The 25,679-nt window shown below is 39.4% G+C and overlaps 1 protein-coding gene across 1 annotated transcript; it reads right to left on the reverse strand.

Annotated features, from left to right (window-relative positions):
- On the reverse strand, positions 1-24,373 carry lpar1 (lysophosphatidic acid receptor 1). Its single transcript, XM_083568007.1, has 3 exons — positions 24,002-24,373; positions 9,625-10,370; positions 1-2,512 (listed from the first exon to the last, which is right to left on the reverse strand). Exons 2-3 carry the CDS (start codon positions 10,358-10,360, stop codon positions 2,214-2,216), a joined length of 1,035 nt encoding a protein of 344 aa, XP_083424133.1. The 5' UTR covers positions 10,361-10,370; positions 24,002-24,373; the 3' UTR covers positions 1-2,213.
- Between the last annotated feature and the right edge of the window lie 1,306 nt (positions 24,374-25,679).

A 25,679-nucleotide genomic window follows, 5' to 3' on the forward strand; every position in this document is an offset into this window, starting at 1 on the left:
TTGTCCTGATATCATACAAGTTTATTTAAAAAAAAAAGGTCCGTCAGACTGAATTATAGCGAGTTTAGGTGACAAACCCTACAGAATTTAGGCATGAGTATGGGAGAAAAAGATCATCATATTACATCAATATTAAAATCAGTGAAATAAACATCATGGAAATCGTATGTTTTTGGGAAACTCATAAAAATGGAGGGAAACAAACCAACTCTCCAAGACTGAAGTTTATTGCGAACAGTATTGTGGTCCGGTTAGATACGAGGACCCATTCCTAGGCGATATTCCGGCTGAATGGCGTGCTTCATCCAAGAGGAATAATCGATCATAACACTTAATGGGCACACATTTGCATGAATTGCTGCTGTTATATTTATTAGCAATGTTAGTATCCACTGTCTTCAAAACCATTTGCACAAAAGATGCACCCCCCCCCCCCCGACCCCCCCAATAAGAAGGTCTAAAATGTATGAGTAATTTTATGGGAAATACTAAACGTTTGCATATTAGTTAAAGATTGAAAAAATAATTTAAGTGTTATGCAGGATACAACTGAGAGCAAAAAAAAAAAAAAATAATAATAATTCTTAAAAATAAAGATTCCCTTTTTGACTAACATTGAATATATACATATTTTATATACATACTGTACATACAGACCAACATACACTGATCATGTAAATTCTCTTACGTTCGTGTCACAAGATACATTTCATGGCGCTTACGACTTGGCTGCCTGGACATTAATAATGTCACACATATGAGACCATGAACAAGGATTTCAGAATATCTGCTTCGCTGTGACAGTTTATATTGTATCAGGAAAAAACAATCCAATTTCTTGAGGATGGTTTACATGAGTTGGCGTTTGTGTGTGTGTGTGTGTGTGTGTGTGTGTGTGTGTGTGTGTGTGTGTGTGTGGACACCTGACCATATGATTAGTATTTGCTTTTAAAGCTATTCCACATTTAGACCCATTTGCTGTTATAATAAGCTCCACTTCTCATATATGGGAAGATATTGTAAAAGATTTTGTTGAGATTTGTTCTGTAGGTGAGGAGGAGGAGGAGGAGGAGGAGGAGGAGGCATTGGGGGGGTGCAGTCAGTATTCACATTCATCCCAAAGGTGTTCACAGGGTTGGAGCTCTTTAATAAAAGAGCTTCCACATCTTCCCACCCATATAAAGCACATGCATTTATATCTTCATGCAGCTGGCTTTGTGCATTTGGGCAGGTTTGGGTCTTCTAATTGAAGTGAAAAGAGACATTTCATGCTACAACCTCCAAAGACGTCTTATACCATTGTGTGCCTCCGATATTGTTAACAGTTTGGAGAAGAACCACATATGGCTGGAAAAGGCAGGTGTTTTAATCCTTTTGTCCATATAGTCCACACACACATATACATGGATGTATATATAAGGGCACTTTATAATGTGGTGACAGTCCATGATTTGGATTCCCTGAAAAGAAATGGCTCATATACGTAAGTGGTCGTTGTTTTGTTTAAAAAAAAAAAAAAAAAAAAATCATATAAAAATACAATACAAAACATAAAGAGCTACCAAAATCAGATCTGAATGACACTAACATGGTGAAAAAAGTTCACGCTCTGATGCTGTCGCTCCACCGTGCCACACAAGCTTTAGGCGATTCAAGTTATTTATATCGACGTACGTGTCGGAACGTTTTTTTTTTTTTTTTAATACCATTGTTCTTTTTTCTATCCTAGATGTCCTTAGCATATATCCTTGTAATCCGTGTACAAGTGTAGTAATAATTAGGTGATGCCACAGACCTAATGAGATACACATCGTCTTCAGGTTTGCTGGCGACAGACTGTGCCATTAATCAGTGGTCTCAAGAGTGCACTGCTTACCTCTATAGTGCAAAAGCCTAAGCATAAAGGTTAATAGGATTTCTTTTTAATAATACTGAGCACACCCAAGACTTAATGGGTAGTATAAAAAATGAAACTTGTGAATACTGGAACTAACAATTACCACTTTTGGAAAATCGTCAAAAACCAGTTTGCGCTGAAAATCACTCATTAAATACTAAATATAGCGTCACCAAAAAATAGAACTCATGAACAAAACCCTCAACAGAAAAATAGTGTTTTTTTTTGGTCATGCAAATGCCACTTGTGTAGCTCTGCCACTTGGCAAGGAGCTTCGTTCAAGTCCCGGTAGTGCCTCTGCGTTCCTCTGCTGTGTTCAGACCACTGAGTGGTCATTATTGTGTGGAGATAGGACAGTGTGGTTGAGCGAGGAAGCCGAGCGGTCTGAACCCTCCACGGTACCGTTTATGTTCTCCTGCCGCTGGCAGCACAGGATCTGCTTGAATGTAACGCTCATCTCCTTGTCCCGGTAGGAGTAGATGATCGGGTTCATGGCCGAGTTAAACTCGGCTAAGAGGAGGAAGAACTTCTCGAAAGCCAGCACGTTGCATTCTTCACAGAAAACGTCAAGCAACAGGAGAACTAAACCAGGCGTCCAGCACACAATGAAAGCACCTGGGGAAGAGAATGGAGTTCATAGCATTAATAGCAAGCATTTCTTTCTTTTTTTCTATTTTTGCATCAATGTACATGTTAAACATGATTCGTTTATCAAAAATATTTTAAGGGCATTAGGCATCAATTCATCTGACATCTACTACATCCTAGTCCTTGTTTCCTCCCGTCACGAAACTACCACTTTCTGTCATATTACTAGGAATAACTGCTATTCATAGCAAATATTTGGAGAATTGTGGGGTTGTTTTCTATGACCTTTTAACGAACTGAACAGGAAGGCACGTTCGCCAGGGTTTAAACGTCCTGAGGTCGAATATTTCTGGCAATACTTCATCACGTCACTCACGTTCTCTAATCTTCGCAACTCTGTATCAATATAAGCTCAGGAACACGTTTAACGACCCGATGACACCGTCAGCTGCCATTTCTCAGGAAAAAAATTTGGCTAAAGATGTTTTTTTTTTGTAATCTAGAGTGATATTCACAAACGCCTGGTTTTCTTTTAGAGAACACAGCTGTTCTTGCGTACTTTACATCACTTGAAAGTTATGTGGCGGCTCTCGAAAGTTAGATAAACTGCACCGGGCAGATGACTTGGCCACGTTTCGCTCTTTAGGAACACGCTCAATGGGAAAGGAACTACAATCTACAGGGGTTGGGTGGTTGCTTTTGAGACTTAAAGGTTTTTATTTCTCCACCACAGCTTGTGCACTAAGAAAATCCATTCACTGTGTTTTTAAATACATGCAGTAAATAATATACTGAATAACGTCGGAGTAAATTCTCTGTTTGTTTGAGAGACGCGGTGGATTTCTAAACTATTTTAAAATATTGTAAGTACTACTGCTTAGTGATTAGAACACCGTGCATCAATCGGATGATCTATTAGTATCTTTCAGCACCTCATGTGTTCAAGTAATAAGTTACCCGGAATGTTACTCTGCTGTAATAACACTAACCTGTTCATTTGAAATATGATTAGAACAGGAAATGCTAGGAGGACAGATGTAATGGTGCATGTTGTTGGAGTAAATTGGATTTCCTGCTGTTTAGTAATTGGGATCGTTGTAAGCGATGTGTTTTGCGCTCATTGGTTGGACTTCATAAATCAAATATTCTCCGACGCTCCAAGCTAAACCTTAATGAAGTAAATTAGCTAAAACTAATTCCAGTGATCCTGAAATGAGTTCCCCACGCAATAACACATGATCGTTTGGCTAGAAAGCAGAGTAAACTGTCTGTGAATGTGTTATTTAGATCAGGAGAAGTTGGTTTGATCTTTTCCACTTCCGAACTGAGAATAGATTTATATATTTGGAATGTTGGGAACTTCTCAAACTTTGCATTGACACCAAGCAAGACTTGTACGTGTTTACACAATGACTTTGCTGTTCAGGCCTCATATAATTCTGGCTAGAAATTTCCGACTTGATATACTGCTCTGCTGAATGCTAGTTCTTTCATGGTTCATGCTGTAATGTTCCATGATCCTTGACACACATAAATAAGGTCCTGTTTTCCAGTACAAAGCTTCCTAGGCCACTTCCTTGCCATATGCACCAGTAATAGCAGAATAAAATGTCATTCCCTCAAGACCAATGAAGCTTCACACAAAGCTGTACAAACTGCAGAAAACCTCTGCACAAACCTCAGAATGCACAGCTAGTAAAGGTATAACATCTGTAAGAACAAATGGAAGGGCTACAGTAACGATGATACTATGCTATAAAATACAGGTGCGATTTTTGGTGCGGTGGGAAATCCGGTCTTTACGAGGCTCGAAAGTCGACTCAAAAGGCATCGTTAAGTTTCGTGTGAGAGTTAAAGAATTGCAAAAAGAGACACACTTTTTTTTAACACTGATTGTGTTGATGCAAGCTGGGAGCCCTGGCATTATAATGGGACAACTCAATAAGCTAGAACCCAAGCAGAATCCTATTTGATTAAACATACTGTGTCAAAAAAAGTCCCAGGACTGTAGCCTGTGTAATGAATGAAGTCATGAAGATGTTTGCAGTTTGGAATCTGAGCAAAACACCTGCTTTTGTAATCTTTCCCAAAGGCTTGTCAATCTGAAAAACAAACCCAAGTGTAGAAGGGATTTGCTGAATCTCAGAGGGAGGTTTATGGTTGTATTTTAAAGTTGGTGAAGTTTCTGGTGTTCATGACTGGGGCTGCTCTCAGGGCTTTCTTGTTACCTCACGCGAAGCAGCATCAAAGGTTTTCAACAGTAGGAAGAAAGATGCGTTTTACTTGTCACATGTTTCTTCGCATATCCCATCGATGTTAGGCAGCTAAAGCCAGCCATGTTACAGCCCCCCTGGGGCATAGAGGGTAGAGTCGTTACCGATTTGCGTTACCAGGGTTCAAACCCCTTCCTTCCGATCAATACCCAAGAGCATTATCCACTAAACTGCCACCTCTCCTCTGGTACCTCTTCTTAGAAAGATGTGTGGTAATAAGTCTGAAAGCCGTCACATATAAACTTGCTGGTGCATTTGCTTAGATATTATGAATAGATTAGTCCACAGCATATGTATGTACAGATATGGAGTGTAACCTTTCATCAGGATCAGAAGAACGAAATGATCCATTATTCTTTATAGTCCTTGTGGAATTTAGAAATAAACCACTCACACACTACAAAGCAGGACTCGTCGAAATCATGTGCTGTAGCTCACGCAGACGGCCGTGTGCTTTCAGGTTTCAGTACAAGCCAAAGCCCTAGAACTGTCAAGATCCTCGTCGTGGTTATAAGAGATCAAAGAGGGACGTGATATGATTTAAGATCCGTCAGCATTTCTCAGAAATACGCAGACGTGTATTGAGGGACGTGAGGGGGGGCAGATCAGTGGGAGGGCACAATGAGGTGTCACCGAGGCTGAGATTCCTGTGAAAGTACTTAGCAAAAGGTCAGCCATTTGTTGCCCTTTGAGACTTTATTGTCTTTCTAGAGGCATCGCTCAGGGTTTACATACAGAAGTCAAGACCAGACTTCAAACACTCCGAGTGATCTGGGATTATTGCAGAGCATTTATTACACGAGAGCAGTTGGAAAGTAAATAAATTAAAATGCAGATGAAAAAAAGGAAGATGAAACGGTTTATGTTCATGGTATTGACACCATTCACATGAGTTTATCTATATGAAAACTACAAATATCCAACCACATCACTTGGAAACAGGAACTTCATCACACACATTTTTTTTATTTATTCTTTTTTCTTATAGCAGGCTCAAGATTTGGCAGACAGACACCCTTATCTTTCAGTACTTATTATTCGGTACTGATAGCTGTTTGCTGGAACTATCGGCTGTCGACAAAAATTCATACAGATAGTTTTTCCGGGTTGCGTTATACAGTAAAAGAAAGGCCTCTAGAGGCGAATCACTGATGCCATTTTTATTTCTGCAGAGTATTCATTTTTGTTTCAGTTTAAAAGCATGTCTTATATTTTTCTCAATATTATTTAATATGATTTTAACCACATTTTCACACAGAGTTTCCTGATATTAATTACATTATGATGAGCCACTACTTTTTTCATATAGACAGTCAGTCAAACCCATTCTGGAGCGCTCAGAGTTAAAATGTTGAACTTCTGATTAGAATGTCATGAGTTTAAATCCCAGCACCACTAAGCTGCCCTGGTGGGCCTTGCTCAGCTGTATGAATAAGATAATTGTAAGTCACTCTGGATAAGGGCTTCTGCTAAATGCTGTGAATGTAAATGGTTTCTGGGCAACAAAAACGTACAATCTAGAAGCACAGATTTTACTAGCTAATGGGTTTATGATTTGTTTACCCCGGGGCTTGGAAAAGCACTTTACACTTCAGAGGGGTGAAGTGCATCACTTCTCTGCTGTCACGTGATGTCTTGACCATGACGTTTCCAGTCATACCAATTATAGTATGGACTTTAACAATAACACATTCTGTCACTATAGATTACTATTACGCCTCTCATGATAAATTTCAATCAAATTTCTCTTCCTCCTAATCTTCTGATGCAGATCAAATGATCCATGTGCTCATTTATGTACACGTAGAAAATATCGATTACTTTGAAATAAAAATAATAATAATTCATCTGTATGAAATCGAAATGAATCCAACCACATCACCCATGATGGTTCGACAGGTACATTTACGGCATTTGGTAGATGCCCTTCTCCAGAGCGACTTACAAGTATCTCATTCATACACTGAGCAGCTGAAGATTAAGGGCCTTGCTCAAGGGCCCAACAGGGGCAACTTAGTAGTGAAGGGATTAAACTCATGGCCTTCTGACCAGAACTTCCACTTCCCTATAATAATATAATATATTATATAAAATTGTCTAATAATATAAGGTCATTCAGATGCCTGATGCAGATCAAATAAGCCACGTGCCCCATTTATGTACCAGAAAATAGTGTTGATTTGTGGGGAAACTCTGAACCAGGACACAAACAGGACTAGAACACACACATTTATCGGAATGCAAAATGATAAACAAACAACTAAAGTAATTAAGTAAGTACCAGAGTATGCAAATATATAAATAAATACATGAATGAATGAATGAATGAATGAATGAATAATCAAGTGAATGAATAAATAAATTACATAAATAAACAAATGGGTAAGTGATAAATAAATAAGTAAGTAAATAAGTAAGATAAATAAATCAATAACTATTTTGGATACATTTCTAAAAGTTTTTAAAAAATATATATATACAAAAATATAAAAATATTAATAAATAAATAAATTCCTATAAACCCTTTAACCTGGATCCTGGAGGGCCAAGGAGAAAAAAAACATGCAAAAACCCCCAAATCTATTTTTAATAAATAAACAAGTGGGTTTCTGTCTTTCTGGAGCGTCACATAATCTCTTGCATGGATTCTCTGGTTTCTTCCCTCCTGTTCAAAACACATGCAAGTAGCTGAACTGGTTCTATAGATTGATGCTGATTGAATCAATGCTTGTGAAAGTGAAACAGCTCACAATTTCGTTTACTTAAGAAAAGTTTCAGTTTCAAGGCAAATGGAAGCATAACGACGCCGATGTCGTCAGTGGGAGTATGCAATTACAGGTAGAGAAAAATTTTACGCAGATATTAAATGTTACTTTTAAAGGAACGTGGCAGTCCTGATAGCAGTCTACGTAATATTATACTTCAGTGTTGAGAATCTCGAGGACTTCTAAAGATCGCCTCGTGCTTGAGAAATGCGAGACTTTGAAGCAGCTGAAATGTGGTAATTAGCTGCGCTGATAGGAGTTGAATGAAGAATGGCTGACCGTTCTCTACCTTCACGGGCTTTCATTTCGCATCTACAGGACATTCTTATGGCTCTGAGCCACACACACACACACAGCATTATAATAGTATTAGAGCTCTCTTATCTGTGGAGTGCCAGCACTACCTAAGAACCGTATCTGTTCCTGTCCTGCTCCAGCACGCTGTACTTTCCCCAGAGCCTCACATCGAGCCCTATAGGTTTTTAAACAACAACATCTCTGTTTCCTGCTGGCTCCGGGTCTCTGTGCCCCTGACTGGGGTTCTTTCTCTAAGTTTGGCTGGGGGAAAGCGGCGAGGCATGACGCTGACACAGTGCAAGGCAAACACTGGAACTGGCGACAAGAGCGAGACCACAAACCCTGAGCTGTATACCACTCAACGGCTGCATTGTTCCATCACTCAAGAGCTGGCACCACTGTGCAAAAAGATAACATACCGTTTTGAAGCATATACGGCAAAAAAAAAAAAAAAAAAAAAAAAAAAAGGAAAAAAAAATGGAAGCAGTGTGTTTTTTTTTTTTTTTAAAGAAGCTTAAGAAGCATTCAATGAAATCTAATAGAAACAAACAAAACTTTGCTGAAGCAATCCCTAGTTTATGGTCTGCAATTTAATTTAAATTAATTATTCGATCAACTTAATTTGTTATTTACAATTCAGATAATCAGTACTTTAAAAACAACCAATGCATTTTTTTTTTTGGTATCAAGAATATCAATTCTACTTTAATCCTTTTTGTCTGAAAAAAAGTTAAAAAAAATTATAAAAACAATTCATACAAAAATGATATATATGTAATACCATCCCAAAATATATACTTTTATATATATATATTTATAATATTATAACGTTTGTGTTATTTTGTATTTAAAAAATATAAGGAATAAAACCGAGTGAACCGTTCAGAAAAAAATATAAAGGACGATAAAGGCAACCCAAGGACAAATCTCTATGTCATTGTGATGATAGCATCACACATACACAAAGCCATGGATCCACAAAGCTGATATTATTGCCGTGATTATACAGAAGGTCCTTTATGGAAAAAATCTGATTGAGCAAACTTTTGTTTTGGATTTTTGTTGATCCAGGATGAACTCACCGGACTGGGATTTAAACATGGACAAATCCCTCTTTATCACACCTGGATATGTACATTTGTTATATTGTATGATGAATATCAGAAAATACTGTTATGCTTCAATTTCTGTGCTTTTTCAGCCTTTCAGCTTGTTAGTCATGAAAGCTAGCTAGCATGGAAGCAATGTCCAAGTGATTAGCACCACAATTAGCATTCCGAATGCATCTAAGAAAGCAATCAAGATTTCTATAGGTTTTTGTTTTGGCTTGGGTTTTGCAAATCTCTTGTTTAGTACCGTCACATTTGTTAGCTTGAACTCGTCTAGTTAAAAAAGGAGCATTACATCAAGAGTATAATTACCATGTTTATTACACTGATGTGGTAATCTTGATAATAATTTGGATAAATGATCTGATCTGGTTAATAAAGATGTGGGGATCTTGATAATAATATAATGATAATATAATAATCTTGAATTATGTTGCAGTTATATAGTTAGAAAATATAGAGAATACAGACGTAATACAAGCTACCGAAAGAAGATGAAACTTCATATGCAGGGAAATCCTCTCATAAAACTGGGACAAAATCTGCGGATTGTATGGGGTTTTATATAAATTAGATGGTCGAAAACTTCTACAACTGCATACACTAAGCAAAAATTTAACACCTGATAATTGAACATTTGGCAACCTTCCGCAAATCAAAACCCTCAGAACTGTTCGGTGAAGAGAGCCACTTACCAAGAACAATGACCACCGTCTTCAGCAAGCTCATCATGGTGTCCCTGTTGCGCCGCTGACCCGAGCTGTGACGTGACATTCTCATGGTGCGCTGGCGAACGTACATGAATATGTGGGCATAAAGCACCACCATGACCACGAAGGTCACAAGGTTGAAGATGGCCCAAAAGACAAGGTAGGAGTTGCTGTAGAGTGGCGCCATGTTGGAGCAGGTTTTGATGGCGCAGATACAGTTCCAGCCCACGCTAGGGATAGCACCCATAACGATCGACATAGTCCAGATGATGACGATGACCACGACCACACGGCGGTTACTCATGCGGGTGTGGAGCTGCATGCGGAAGACGGTGATGTGACGCTCGATGGCGATGGCTAGCAAGTTGGCTACGGATGCTGTTAGGCTCGTGTCGATGAGCCCCTGGCGTAGTAACCACGTGCTAACGGTTAGCCGGCGCGTGTTGGGCCCAGTGTTAAACATCAGGTAGAAATAAGCCAGTCCGGCAAAAAAGTCCGCTGCTGCTAGGTTAGCCATGAGATAATAGATTGGAAAATGAAATCTGCGGTTGATGTAAATGGCCACCATGACCAGCAAGTTGGCAAGCATGATAAAGATACATACTGTAAGCCCAAGTCCCATCACCAGTTTACTGACTGTATTCCACTCCGTAGCCAGGTGCTTCTTGCTTGCGTTGTAAAAGAAGGCGATGGTTTCGTTGTAGTAACACTGTCCATCCATCTTGAATGTTCTGAAAGAAGAAAAAAAATCAGACTTAGTATCCAGACTATTTATAGTCACATTTTGTGAATCAAGTATTGATGGCTCAATTGGTAAGATATCACATATTATGTAGAAGGAATAAAATGCACACACAATAATATCCATTTCACAGCACAATAAATTATTACCGAGCAGGTAATAACATTATGGCATTATAACGTTATGAGTGGTGAAGTGTAGAACACTGATGATCTTTTTATCATGGCACCTGTTAGTGGGTGGATTTATTTATTAGGCAGCAAGTAAACATTTTGTACTCAAAGCTGATGTAAGAAAAATAGGCAGGAAAAATGGACGAGTGTAAGGATTTGAGCGAGTTTGACAAATTGTGACGTCTAGACGTCTAGACGTCTGGGTCAGAGCGTCTCCAAAACTGCAGCTCTTGTGGGATGTTCCTGGTCTGCAGTGGTCAGAATCTATCAAAAGTGCTCCAAGGAAGGAACAGTGGGGAACCGGCGACGGAGTCTCATTGATGCACGTGAAGAGCGAAGGCTGGTCCGTGTGGTTCTGATCCAACAGACGAGCTCCTGTAGCTCAAACTGCTGAAGAAGTTCATGCTGGTGATGCTCGATGGGTTAAAACTGTTTTGGTAGCAAAAAGAGGGCTAACACCATATTAGGTAGGTGGTCATAATGTTATGCCTGATCAGTATAATATATATATATATATATATATATATATATATATAAAACCACACTGTTTGTGTCCACAACACTCTGAAGCACCAATGTTGGTTTCACAGGAAGATCATATAGAAGGTCCTATAAAGAGCTGCGTGTTAAAAACTGCATCTTCTATTCACGAATAATAAATGAAGCTTTTTTACATTTTTGCATTCATGCTTACAGTGTACAGTCGAAAAAAAAAAAAAACATTCTGAAAGACACTGGAGTACGGTTGAGCATTTCAACAAGGCTTGCATTATTCAGCATCTACAGCGACCGCAAACAAACACTGTTGAACTCTGGCTTGTGAGATGAACTGAGATGGAAATTAAACAGAAACAAAACATTTTGGCATCCGGTCAAACGTTCCTAGTGGTTCGTTCTATAATTGAGAAAATAACGAAAGCGATGGCTAACCAAACAAACAGCAATAAACAAGCGAGGAGAAAAATGCAGTGGCTCGCAGAAACGCGCTGTCGCTTTGTTCTGCCGGTGTTTTGAAACCATGTGTTTTTCACATCGTTGCAGGGACTTGTTTAAATGGTCTGATTCTCTTTTCCAAAACACCCCACACAGGAAATGTGCTTATGTCATTGAAGCATCACATGGCTCCCCCAGGGTCTCTTTTTTGAGATCTTTTAAGACTAGCATTTAAAAAGTCTCTGAAGAAGAATAGGAAATGATTTACACAATGGTGCCAAAAGTATGTGGACACCTGGTCATTCAACTTAAAGAATTACTTCCAGATGCATTCCCTTTTTTTGCTGTGATACAAACCTCCACTCTTTGTGGAGATTCATTCAGCCACAAGTGTGTTAGTAAAGTCAGATGCTGATAGGTGATGGGTGAGGTTGAGGAGGCCTGGGGCGCAGTCATCGTAAAAAAGTCAGGGCACCTATGTTGTTCCATTCCAAGCCTGGCAAGTATATCTTCATGGAGGTCACTTGACATGGTCATGGTGAAACAGATCTAAGGTTCTGAGTTTCTTATTTTGAATACAATTGTCTTGTTGTATGAGGTGGTATCAAAACGTTTAGAGACACGTTCGTAACAAACCAACAGATGGCAGCACAAAGCTGCACGCACAGTCACAGGGAGCACCGATCTTCATAATGTCAGTGTGCCAAAAGACATTGTCCAGTGTACATCGCGAGCAGTGTGACTGGTGCAGATCTGACCACGTGCGCACCCTTTCACAACATTGTGATCTCACTTCCGCCACACCCACCCTACTCGCCAGATTTGGCTCCTACGGACTTCCTGAAGATGAAGATTCAGCTCAAAGTTCTGCATTTTGACACCTTTGCAGAGATCCAGCACGAATTGCAGAAGGCGCTTGGAAACACTTTGAAAAGAAGACTTACAGGACGCATTCCAGAAGTGGCAGGAATGCTGGGAGCGCTGTATTGCTGATCAAGGAGACTATTTTGAAGGTGATAAACGTAGATAAATAAAGCGGGTTCTTGTAAACAGAGCGAATCCCCAAACTTTTTGATACCAACTCGTATAAGCTTTAAACTTGGAGAAGAATAGAGTAAGGGTGTGTATGTGCAAGGGTGTCCACATCCTTTGGGGTATACAGTACATCAACCAGAGAACCATTATCAAGGCATATAGGTGCACTGGAGATGTTCCTTATAGCCACAAATTCACACTAAATACGTGAATATCCTTTGTTTTAGCTCAATGTAACGACTACACAACAACATCAGATGTTGTACATTTTGCTAGCTGTCTGTCATCAGCTCGTTGGAACTGAAATTTCGAGTGAAAGTGAATAACCTTCTCTCCTCTCCTGCTGTAGCATCAGTTGTGCCAAAAGAACAGATGCTTGTATTGTATGCATGTTTTATCATATAGCCTCAGGCTGTGATTTTATTAAGCTGAAAGCACCAAACAGAACATGGTCTGTGCTCTCAAGTCTGTGAACTTCGTTCTGCCTTCGAAATAAATGCTAGGAGAAAGAGTAAGTCTCTGTATATCCATGACTCCCACACACACACACACACACACACACACACACACACACACACACACACACACACACACACACACACTCCTACATCTCCATCACGCTCCAACACTCAGACCACCCGGCACTGCGGAAAACCACGGCTTTAGCATTATCAGAGCTCCCATCCTCTATGGTTAAATAGACGCAAGGAAATTCCATCCAGCCTGCACATCAGAGTGATAACGCTAGATCAAGATGGGTTTTTATTATTGCTATGAGGCATATGACCTATAGCTGGTTTTAGTTTAGCTGAGCTAGCTTTAAAACATATACACTCCTGAGCAAAAGCAACAACTGACCATGCTGATGAAATAAAAATGAGGAGTTTGGTGAATTTGTGTTGAATTTCACAGCAAACATTCAAAACACTATCATGATTTTAGTTCTGCCTACAAAAAGAAAAGAATTTCCCTGGTTCTGATGTTCCCCCCAAACACCTCACTGCAGCAAATAGTGGCACAGGAGCTCTCAGGAGTGCATTGGTTTAATTCCTGCTTACTTTTCTTGTCTCCTTGTATTATTATGTTGGCCCTTTATGTTTGCACTAAATATTGCACATGTGAACTTGTTAATGTACACCGATCAGGTATAACATTATTAACGAAGTGAAAAACACTGATGATCTCTTGATCATGCACATGTTAGTGGGTGGATTTATTTATTAGGCAACAAGTAAACATTTTGTCCTCCAAATTGATGTTAGAAGTTTAGTGACGTCTAGACGACTGGGTCAGAGCGTCTCTTGTGGGATGTTCCTGGTCTGCAGTGGTCAGTATCTATTAAAAGTGCTCCAAGGAAGGAACAGTGGTGAACCGGTGACAGGGTCGTGGGCGGACGAGGCTCATTGATGCACGTGAGGAGCGAAGGCTGGTTCGTGTGGTTCCGATCCAACAGATGAGCTCCTGAAGCTCAAACTGCTGAAGAAGTTCATGATGTTAATGATCGATGGGTCACGACTGTTTTAGCAGCAAAAACGGGGACCAACACAATATTAGGCAATATTATGTTGCATCTTGGTCCTGGGGGAATATTCTTTTGTTTCACTGTGTATTGCACGGTATAATAAACGCTTATTTGACTTGACTTTCTGACCAAAGATACAGTGTTAAACCCATTAAGAGCCTAATTTTTGGCCATTTTGAAATGAAGCCTAATGAAAAGTTGTATATGGTGGACTATGAATATCAGGAGGACTTTGCATGTGAGGATAATCCGCTTGTCTATAATGGTTACAATGAAATACCTAAATCTGGCTACAAAACGTCCAGGCACATTGACTGGCTGAACTAATATTATACAGCCCTGCCAGCGACAACCACAGTTTTGTAAACGATTGACAATAGGAATTTTGGTTTTACAAATACACAAAAGAAACACAAGTTGCATTTCATTCAAGTATTTCTTCTGACAAAGGAAACAAAAAATCAAAACATGACCGGTTTTTCAATTCTCTTGCCTGTATTTTGAAACAACAATAATCAAACCTCCATTTTGTGAAAGAGTACACGCACCCGTTCGGAATAACAATAACAATAACAACGTCACCGTAGTGACATTTCATTTACATAACAAATGAGCTGCTTTATTAAAATCGACATGAATAATGGAATTAGAACCCCCTTTACTGGAAATGCATGGAAGGGTTTCAAGCGATTGTGAAACCTACAACGAGAGATAGAACCTAAAGGGCTGCAGAAGATCGTTGTTAATAATCATTGCGATACGTTGCCAACTTCTGAACGCGTTACGGAATGCCGTGATATTTCCTGAACAGTCTCAGATGCAAACCGCAGAGCGTTCCTGCGTGTTCTGATGAATCACTGCATTGACGCGATCCAACAAATGGAAGTAATTTTGTGAAAATCAGGCGGACCGAGTCACATCAATAGTCTAATATACTTCGAGGCTTGTTGTAATGGCACTACATCAGCACTGCTACAAAATGACATTGTTTCCGTATCACGCAACCATTATCTACTTCCCCTTATCCGTTCACGTTGTTAAAAATAACAACCTTCATACAGTTGTATGTTAGCTATTTAAGCAAATCCTCGGCCGGCAAATTTACTCCAGGGTCAGAAACATAAGTGTGCCCTGAAACCCAACACCGACGTGAAGTCAGAGTGCGCAGTCAGAGTTGGCACGCGAACACAGAGCATCGGCATCTTCTGCGAGAATACGAGTTCTTCGTCAGGTTGTGAGAAAAGGCACAAAGCCTCGATCCGTTTCAGCGCTGCCTGTCTGAGAACACAATGAGGCCATTGTTCAGGGCACAGCCAGTAAAAAGTAACAGAAAAGCATTTCACAATGAATAAATTGTTCACATTTCACGAACTCGGCCCTGCTGAGGCACCGCACGCTTGTGAGTTTCAAATAAAAATATGTGTTTAATTTGTCAGGCTAATTAAGTACGTCATATCGAAGCGGTTTGAAATGTGAACACATTACGGCATCGCTGTGTGTTTGGGAGGTTTCGGAATACAGAGCGAGCGATGAAGCTCAACAAGGACTGTATTATTCTACACACTAATTCAAAGAGTGCTGGTTTACACTATATACAGCTGAAGGTATTTCTCATACAAACATGCATACATATGTACATCCGTGCATGTTGCAGCCTGATACTTCAATCGTTCGAATCGGATTCTTTTTCATTAATCTACCGCATAATGACAAAGTGAAAACAGAATTCTGGAAATATCTGTACATAAGTATTCAGACCCTTTGCAACAACACTAACAAATGAGCTCAGGTGCCTCCTGTTTCTCTGGATCTTTCCTGAGATGTTTCTACACCTTGCTTAGAGTCCACCTGTGGAAAGTTTGTTGATTGGACATGATTTGGAAAGACACACATCTCTAGATAAGAGCAAAAACCAAGCCATTAAGGTTAGCCAAAAGGGTAAATTTGGTCTACTGCTGGGCAAAGGAGGAGAAGGAGAGGAGGAAGACGTCTACAGAGACAGCAGGGAAAAGAGAAGTGGAGGAGAGTGGAGGTTCAGGTTGGTACTTTAAATGTTGGTACTATGACTGGTAAAGGGAGAGAGGGAGCTGATATGATGGAGAGGAGAAGGGTAGATATGTTGTGTGTTCAGGAGACCAAGTGGAAAGGGAGTAAGGCCAGGAACATTGGAGGTGTTTAAACTGTTCCATCATGGTGTGGATGGAAAGAGAAATGGTGTAGGAGGGATTCTGAAGGAAGAGTACAGTAAGAGTGTAGTGGAGGTGAAGAGAGTTTCTGATGAAGAGAGGGTGATGAACGTGAAGCTGGAAGTTAAAGGGATGATGATAAATGTCATCAGTGCCTATGCTCCACAAGTGAAATAGAAAGAGTACATCTATCTAACTGAACAGAAGCGCACTGCAAAAGCATCTTTATGCTTGGTGTGGTGGTCCTGGGAAAACGGCTGTCACTGTGATTGAATTGTGGCACAATGTCAAAAGAAAAGCCGCCACATAAACAAACAAACTAAAGGAAAATTGGGTTTTGACCAAAAACTGAATAATATGCAGACTTAAAAAAAATAAATAAATTTAAAAAAAAAAAATACACACTATGTGGACAAAAGTATTGAGTCACCTGACTTTCCCAGGTGTATGTGGTTCTTCAACAACAGTTCTAGAGGATTCAGTAGCATAAATATTTCAACAATGAGACCCAAACCTGTTCCAGCATGACAAAGCCAGCTCCATGAAAATAAGCTCTACATGGGTTGGATTAGAAGATCTTGATTATCTTAAAATAGACGTCCTCAACCTCACCTACATCACTACCTGACTTTACTAACACCCTCATGATCGATTTAATCTCCACAAATCTTCATAAACACACTCCAAATTCTAGTGAAACATTTGCCCAGAAGAATGGAGGTTATTATAACATCATTATGCTCAGGGGCCCCACAAACTGTCATCTATGTCATCTATACTACTAGTGTGTTCTATATCTGTGAACCTGGTACATGGAGAGGAAAAATCACTTAAATGGTTGGATGGTAATAAACCATGAGACCTCCATGGTTTTTCCAAGGCATCCAGAGGTTAAAAACGCCATCATTCCTATTCATGGTGATGTTAATACTATATTGTGACGTCACCCAGAATCATGTGGAAGCACATCTCGAATATGCGTAAATAAGAAAATCCACATGAATTCCCTTTTTCCAGAAATCCAAACTTGTTCATCAAGTCAACCATGCCGAAGTTTGGCTGGCTGATCGTGATCCTTCCCAGATAAGTAACTTCAGATATCTGAGCTGACCCCTGATCAGCACTCGTGTGTGCTTTCTTTCAGACTGCCTTATCACTTAAACATGCTGCCTGCTTATGTATTAGGAAAAGAAGGAACATTGCATGCAGTTTTTTTTTTTGTTTGTTGAAACTGAGAGGAACAAGGGATTAGTACAAGAACGAGTAGAAAACTGTCAAACCCAAGACCAGCACTACATTCACATGTTTATTTCAAAACCACTGAAGTGCTTTTCATTCCCCTCCCCTGTTTTCTGCATACTCAGTGTTTGCTAAGTGTGAATGTCAGCCACTCACTTTCCATTATGACCTCTTACTCAGCAATGTATCTGGAGAAGAAATTCCCAGCACAACAGCAGGCCTTTGACTTATTATGAGTAACAGGAGGATATGGTATCTACACAGCAACAGAGAACTCTGAGAGCAGTTGTTCAAATAAAAAAACGTTTAATGACAGACATATATTTTTCGGGTTCTTTAAGATACTATCAGATCTTCAAATATAGGAAATGGCTTCTACAGGCAAAAGTCAGTATTGAGTCTGACCTCCTTTTAACCTAAGCACATCTTGAACCCTTTTTTGTGAGACTGTCCTGAAGTTTTCTGAAGTCATCTTCTAGTATATTATGCCTGGCCTCCCTTTGGCACTTCCCAGAGTTCTTCTTTAGATTTAAGTTGCTCCACAAAAGGACAGATCCTCCATCATGGTCCCCTGAAGGCCGCAAGAGCTTATACTTCCATCTTACTCAACCTCTTCTTCTCACATGTTGACGAATGAACCCAAAAATTTCAAAATTGGAGTCTCTTTTCCACTGATCTCCAATCCAATCCTTTCTAAAAGGTCTTTCGTTCTAACAGAGACCATCGCTGAATAACTGCACAAGGGTCAAATTGACATCTTTATGAAGCTGCCTTACTGTATTTCTTCTGACTTTTTCCATCAGATTCTCTTGCCCTTCCAGTCTTTCCTTTGACCTCTCTGATTCTTCAACACAGCTTGAAACCACATCTTGAGTATCCAGTTTGTTTGCTGATTTCCCTTCGAGAGCTGCGTTGCTCATGCAATAGTGGGATTTTATGTTTATCAGCATTTTGAACGGAATGATGTCACTGAAAGTTGGTTTTATTAGCTCATTACGTGTATGTAACTCTCAAGCATGTCCTGCACAAACCTGGTCTAATAGACCTTTTATCCACAGCAGTCATTTGGACATGAAACAGTAGAATAAATTTAACATTCATTAGGTTTCCAATCCATTTAGGTTTATGAGAATCAGGTTCCTGCTGTTGCTCAAGTGTAAGAGGAGGTCACACTGAATACATTTGCGCCTACAGAAGGTTTTGTTTTTTCCTGTTTTTTTAATACTGCATACACATTTCCAGTATTTCCTAGTTCTATCAAAGAGAATAAGAAATAAATATGTATAGTATATATTATACAAGCGCTGAAATAAGATGCTGTTAATTCAGATTGGCCAGATGTGGATTAGTTTTTATAGCAGTATCTTCTGCTTTACAACATCACACACTGCATTCTGCAAGAGGTGGATAAAAGTTATTTATAGCAAGTGATAAAAGAATGGTCTGTGATTTAACCAAATTAAATGTACATCATCATTAATTACATAGAAGATGTGTAATTCCTGGATGACCGATGTAGAGGATGTAAAAGGAATTAAACACTCCTGACCATCTCTGTTTCATTATTCCTATATCTGATAATATTTCTCAGACACTGAAGCGACAGAGATACAAAACAAAAAGGAGAAATAACCCCACACCACAGGTTTCCGGTGAGAAACTGAGAAGCCTTGCAGTGATAAGAAGCATCTTTGGATAATTCTTGTATATACTTGTGAGCAAAAAAAAACAAAAAAAAAAACACAAAGAAACCACACACACACACACACACACACACACACACACACACACACACACACACACACACACACACACACACACACACACAAACATATGGCGTGCAGACCCACACGCTTCTGATGTTTTAAGCAGGACCTAAAATCACTTACTGAAACGAAATGCTCCTTTCCGCAAATGTTCAAATGTCTTATGAAATTATGCATGTCGTAGGTTACTGAGAAACTCAAGACTTGATTCGTGCCAGTTCAGGATTCCTTTCTATTGACAGCTCTAACCCGAGTACTAGACAACAGAGACTGATGCATGCTGTGAAAGGGTTCACGCAACGTCACATGAAAAGTGAGAGTCAGCATCAGTAAGTAACAAAGTCACATTCAATAACTTGATTTAAAAAAGAAAGAAAGAAAAAAGGATGACTGAGGAAACGTGCATATGTCTTTATCTTTTATTTATTGCCTTTTGGACAGATAACCACCCACTGACATCTGCCATACAAATAAATGAGTGTGTATGTGCAGCATGTGTGAGCCTTTTACAATGTGGCTTTTCTTTCCTCGCCACATGGACCATGCACTGAGAAGTGCTCTTATAATGACCACTCAAGAAATTCAAAATGAAGAGCCTTTAGCTCCATTGCGCCTGTGGCCTGCTCAACTATAGAACTGACAGAAGAGATTGGAGAAGCAGTCATGGGTTTAGAATTAAAAATAAAATAGAATTGACACAGGATTTGAAAAATACACTGTTTGGCAAAAGTTTGTGAACAACTACCCATCACACTCGTCTGTCTCAACAAAGCTGGAAGCACACAATTGTCTAGAATGGTTTATATAAGTGGAAGAAAAACTCAAGTTTCCTTTAAGTGCCCGGACCTCAACCCAACTAAACACCTTTAGAATGGCCTGGAACACCACACACACCAGGCCTCCTTAGAAATCCTTTCGAGTCACACTGTGGAATGTTTAACAACCACATATGGGTGTTATGGACAAGTGTGACACCATTAATCCACAACCAAACCTGAAATGTCAAGGAATTGTAGCACAACCTAAAATTATAGACATTCACAATCAATACATCCATTAACGTTCATGGTATTTGGCAGACGCCCTTATCCAGAGCAGTTGAGGGTTAAGGGCCTTTCTCAAGGGCCCAGCAGTCTCAGCACAGGGATTTGAACTCATGACCTCCTGACCCAAAGCCCATTGGCTTATCCACTGAACTAGCACATCTATTAGGATATAGAATGTCCAGTCATGCAAAAGATTTCCTTTGAGAATAAATTCAACTCGATCTCATGCAATAATTTAGCACGAATGAGCATAAACGCATTGCAACATGATTTAAGGTCATTGTGAAGGATATATATATATATATATATATATATATTTCAAATTAAACATTACCCAGGATTAGTGAAGAAAAAGGACACATTGCTAAATGTGTCCTTTTGCTCGTATGATATAAATATAATGCAGCTGATGAAGTGTCATTTACAGGATGTGGCTTGCATATCTCAAACCCCATACAGGATGTTACACTGAGGATGGGTCATTTACATAAAACAGCAGTATAACAGTTCATTCTATTTGCATTTATCAGCAATTTATCAGTATGGAGTTCCTGCACAAGGACCCAAATTTAGCCAATACACACACACACCCATAGCATATAACCACACAATGGAACAAACCATTTACTGCGGCAGGTTTGCGACAGCTTGGCCTCGTCCTTAGGGACTTTTTTTTTGAGATCGAAAGCACCACTCCTTTAATTGAAGGGCACTAAACACATTTTACAGTTGAATATTTCCAGTCAGCACAGGACAGGAAGGGCAGGACAACTGTTCCCTACCTAACCTGGGAGGTGACAAAGAAATGTGTGTGTGTGTGTGGGTTGGTGTGTGTGTGTGTTCAGTCTAGCGCCGAGACCATTTTCTCATCAAGTTAAGCCTTGGTTTAAAAATAATCAGTGTGCATTTGATTTATTCCAGTCTGCAACCAAGTACTTTGTTATCCGATCCGAACTCAAGCTATGCAACGTGATGTCTGGGAATATCTTTAAGTTGCTTACTTACAAGGGAGGAATGTTTACAGACGTCTCCTTACAATTCTGTTTAATTGCAAACACACACACACACACACACTGAAATCACTATGTTTCTGGAAAGTGAAGAAATAAAAAAAACAAACCCTGAAATCACTATGTACTCGTAAAGATCTACTCATTAGCCATTTCTAAATTAAAATTGCAGCCCTTCACTTATGTCCTCCGCCTACTTGTAAAGTAAAGTAAAAGGATTTGGGTTTTAGAGTCTCTAATGAAGTGTAGTCTGGCCTTAATTTATTTATTTTTTTATTTATTTCACATTTCTTTACGTAATAAGAACCATGATTAAAAACTGAACTGGAGCCTCTGGGTTTAATTGGAAGAGCTGTCTGTGTTGCAATATATCAAAAGATGATGAGATATGATGCACTTCCTTTTAAAGCTGAAGGAGAACTTAGGCTTGATGTAATTATAGTTAGTATTGTGAACAGATGATTTAAAAAAAAAAAAAAAACAGGACAACAAGCAAAGAAAAGAAATCATGGATAATGTTCACAGACTACAAATATATATGGGCATGGTCATGTGGGTGGAACAGGGAAGCAGGTGGCACACTTTTGCCTTCAAAGCTTCAAATGAGACCATCAAAGCTTCATTTAGTGTATTATTATACCTCGCCCCGATGCGCCTACTGTCGATCCCAAACAGAATCCGTAATTAGAATCTGTGTCCCAAATACTCCTAAACGTGATCATCTACCCGGTGACATGGATGGTCTACTAGTCCTGGTAGATTTTTAGTGTACGTTTAGTAGCAGCTGATGTTGCACACAATACCTTGTAAACAAAAGAAAGGATGAAAATATGTATTAAATTCCATGGAAATAAAATCCATGACGAATAAGAATTATAAAAAAATATTACACTAAATGATTGTGTAATATTCTAAATATTCAAGTGATGCCTGTGACTGATCTTAGACTACAAAACCTGAACACGCAACATTGAAAGTGTGCTATGAATCATCTCCTTTATCGAAATGGCACGTGATACATATATATTATATATTCTAATAACCTTAAACTAAACAATATTTTAAAATTAGTATAACTATACAATTACATAATTATAATTTAAAATGTTAAACTATCAAAAATGGGAGAATGGTGATCAGAAGGTCGGGGGTTCAAAGCCCTGATATCGACAAGCTGCCACTCTTGGCCCTTGAGAATGGCCCTTAACCTTCTGTGCTCTAGGGATGTTGCATCATGGCTGACCATGTGCTCTGACCCCAGGTTTCAAGCTGGGATATGCAATGAAAATAATTTTACTGTGCTGTAATGTATACGTGTTAAATAAAGTGTGTTTTCAGCTTCATCTTTCATGCTGCTGCTGCTGAGACGTCATTGCTACTGACGTACGGTCGTGGCCTGGGGAAGGCTTCCATCCAGCTGGAGCAAATAGTGTGCTGAAGTAAGCTTGATGTTCAAAATATAATGCAATAAAATAAAAAATAATAGCAATAAATTAATAATAGCAATAATAGTATATTAAAATAAAGAATTACATATATAATAATATATGCAAAATAAAAAAAATGTTGACCAAACACCAGGTTTTATATCAAAATAGATAAATTTTAAAGCATGGCCCTGAGCAGTGCAGGAGTTTGGGTGTATGCATGAGGCGGATGAGTTTGTCTCTGGTGGGATTTGGAGTCTGTATGAGGAGTGCAGTCCTCCACCCAGAAGTGTGCTACATTACTCCATTCAAGGCGGGTACACTGGGCTCGGTCCAAAACTAGCACTCATGTTTCAGTGTACTAGCACGCCATGCGAGTCTGCCCTCCCTCACACCCCAGTAATTAGGATTTACAACTGGAATATGAATGCAATGTCCTGTAGATTCCAAATTCCAAGCCCAGTTGCTTTATGCAGGAAGGTGTGATCTTGGTTTGGTTTGATTGGACTTGAGGTGTCAGAGGTCCCTGGGTGTAAATTGGTCTGGTCTATCAGGGGAGCACATTTGTAGATGTCTGTCTTCTGCTCTAAGCCCTTTATTCATTAAGAACACTGCAGGAGATCTGGAGTGAGGCACAGCAGCAACACAAGCACTCAAACCAACCTTCCAACACATCCCACTGTCAACTGTGGGTTCTTTTTATCTGTACAAGCTGAAGGAATATCAAGGACTTCACATCACCATGCAATTATTAGTGATTGATAAAAAAGTGACATCTTCACTGTTCAAAAAGAGTGGGACAAATAAAAATCTTTTCCCTCCTCTTGCATCTCTCTCTCTCTCTCTCTCTCTCTCTCTCTCTCTCTCTCTCTCTCTCTCTCTCTCTTCCCCCTGTGCCACGCGTTATCACAACCACAGCCCAGAGGTTGGACTCGACTCCACTACCTAGGACCCTCCACGTTTGATTTTACACCCACCATAAAAGCAAAAAAAGAGGGGGTTCCTGGAACATCTTTTATGTTGATGTTTTTTTCCAGGTTGTAAAACTACTTCCATTTCATTAATTTTCTTAATGAACCCTATTTTTCTTATACCCCCCCCCCCTTCCATTATTAAGAAAAATACCCCTAAGTGACCATTACTCACCTTTTACGCACAATTCATACGTGTCCTAAAGCAGTCAACAAGCAACATATAACATACTTTTTTCTATTTCAATTCTGGGAAAAAAGAGTTTTGTTTTGTCCAAATTCCCACCAAGAGTGAAAGAGTGAGTTACTTACAATTGGTGGAACACTTCCAGAAAATGTTCCGTGTGATCCTGTGAATAGCTCCAAAAGTTTTTTCCTCTAACCAGGATTGAGTTCGGATCAGATTTATTTATTTATTTATTTTCTTAAAGAAAAAAGAAAAAAAATACAAAAAACAAAAGTTAAGGATCAAGGAGTGGGAGAAGATCTTGCGCCGTAAAGTCCACGATTGTGCTGTGTGTTCATTTTACATCCACGGGAATAACGCGCGTTGGACGCGACTGGAAATGTTGATCCACCTTTCCGTTAGATGAACGCAGCAGGAGGAGGGGAAAAAAAAGAAGAAGGAGCGCTGCAGTCCGGAGAGCGCCGAGTGTGCTCGTGACGTCACACACACACACACACACACACACACACACTTTCTGCGTGGAAGATTGAAAACATTTGTCATTTGAGACTCGGGCTTGGAAATGGAACCGAAAATAAACAGCTTTCTAGATTTAAAACCTCAAAAATTCTCAATTTTTGGAAATGAAATATTACTTTATAACTTTTTTTTCTACTCAAATCCCATCTCTGATATTACTGTTTAAGCTACAGAGTGTATCCTGGAGGCGTGAGTGGGCATGTGCTTTTTTTTTGATTGATAGATAGATAGATAGATAGATAGATAGATAGATAGATAGATAGATAGATAGATAGATAGATAGATAGACAGACAGACAGACAGACAGACAGACAGACAGACAGACAGACAGACAGACAGACAGACAGACAGACAGACAGACAGACAGACAGACAGACAGACCTATCTATCACACACTCAGAGATCTAGCACAATCATGATATCACTAATATGTAAAATGTCTCTATTAAAGAAATTGCCTTTAGGTGCAGATTGATAGCTGATTGGTTACTGGAGGAATTTGGGTTTCTGAAATGTTTTTAATCAGTGTTTAGATGTTTGTTCTTCACTGTTCTCCACTTATTTGACTCTATAGGCATGTTGGCTTCTGATCTTCAGCTTTACAAGTGATTTTCTGATTGGCATTACAGTGTTTCCTGAAATCCCGAATGAACCCGAATGCAGATCATGTGTTTTCCGTAAACACACATCAGTTGTATTTCCCTGCTTATACAGTCATCAGTAAATCGTTTGATTTATCACGTATGCACCTCGTAGCAGCAATGCAACAGCTGGACCTCATTTAGGCTGAACCTCTGTGAAGGGTTTCTACACCGTACCAAATTTCACTGTAAAGCATGAACCTTATCTTATATAGAAAAATGATGAATGCGTTCAACTGACCAAAAATAAAACACTCATGTTTGTATAGATTTAACCAACTCGGCTGTAATACTCATGTTTGTATGGATTAATAGGCTGTAGTTCTTGTTGGTTTGAGGATTTTGTTGATGCTGATCTCTTTTGTCTCCGTCCAACCCATTTTATTAAAAATCAGACATCGGTGGCATCTGATTTTTAATAAAGTAGGGAGAACGAGACTAACAAGAATCAGGAGGCTTATGTTAAGCCTCTGTTTATATTCGGTTACTTTCCGTGGGTTCTTTCTGCCCTGTGATGGACTGGTATATGCCATCCATTGTGTATTTCTGCATCACACCCAGTATTCCCAGATAGACTTCAGATCCACCATGACCAGAATAAAACTCTTACCAGGACTGAGTGAGTGAGGACAGTGTTAATATT

The sequence above is a fragment of the Silurus aristotelis genome, assembly GCF_946808225.1.
Source record: "Silurus aristotelis genome assembly, chromosome: 18".
In the NCBI taxonomy this organism is placed as follows: domain Eukaryota; kingdom Metazoa; phylum Chordata; class Actinopteri; order Siluriformes; family Siluridae; genus Silurus; species Silurus aristotelis.

What these genes read in the sequence shown, in the direction of transcription:
- lpar1 (XM_083568007.1), bottom strand. Translation starts at nt 10,360, where the DNA reads ATGGATGGACAGTGTTACTACAACGAAACCATCGCCTTCTTTTACAAC. An exon ending in GACGGTGGTCATTGTTCTTG is followed by an intron (nt 2,513 to 9,624) that starts GTAAGTGGCTCT and finishes TCTCTTCCCCAG; the next exon opens with GTGCTTTCATTGTGTGCTGG.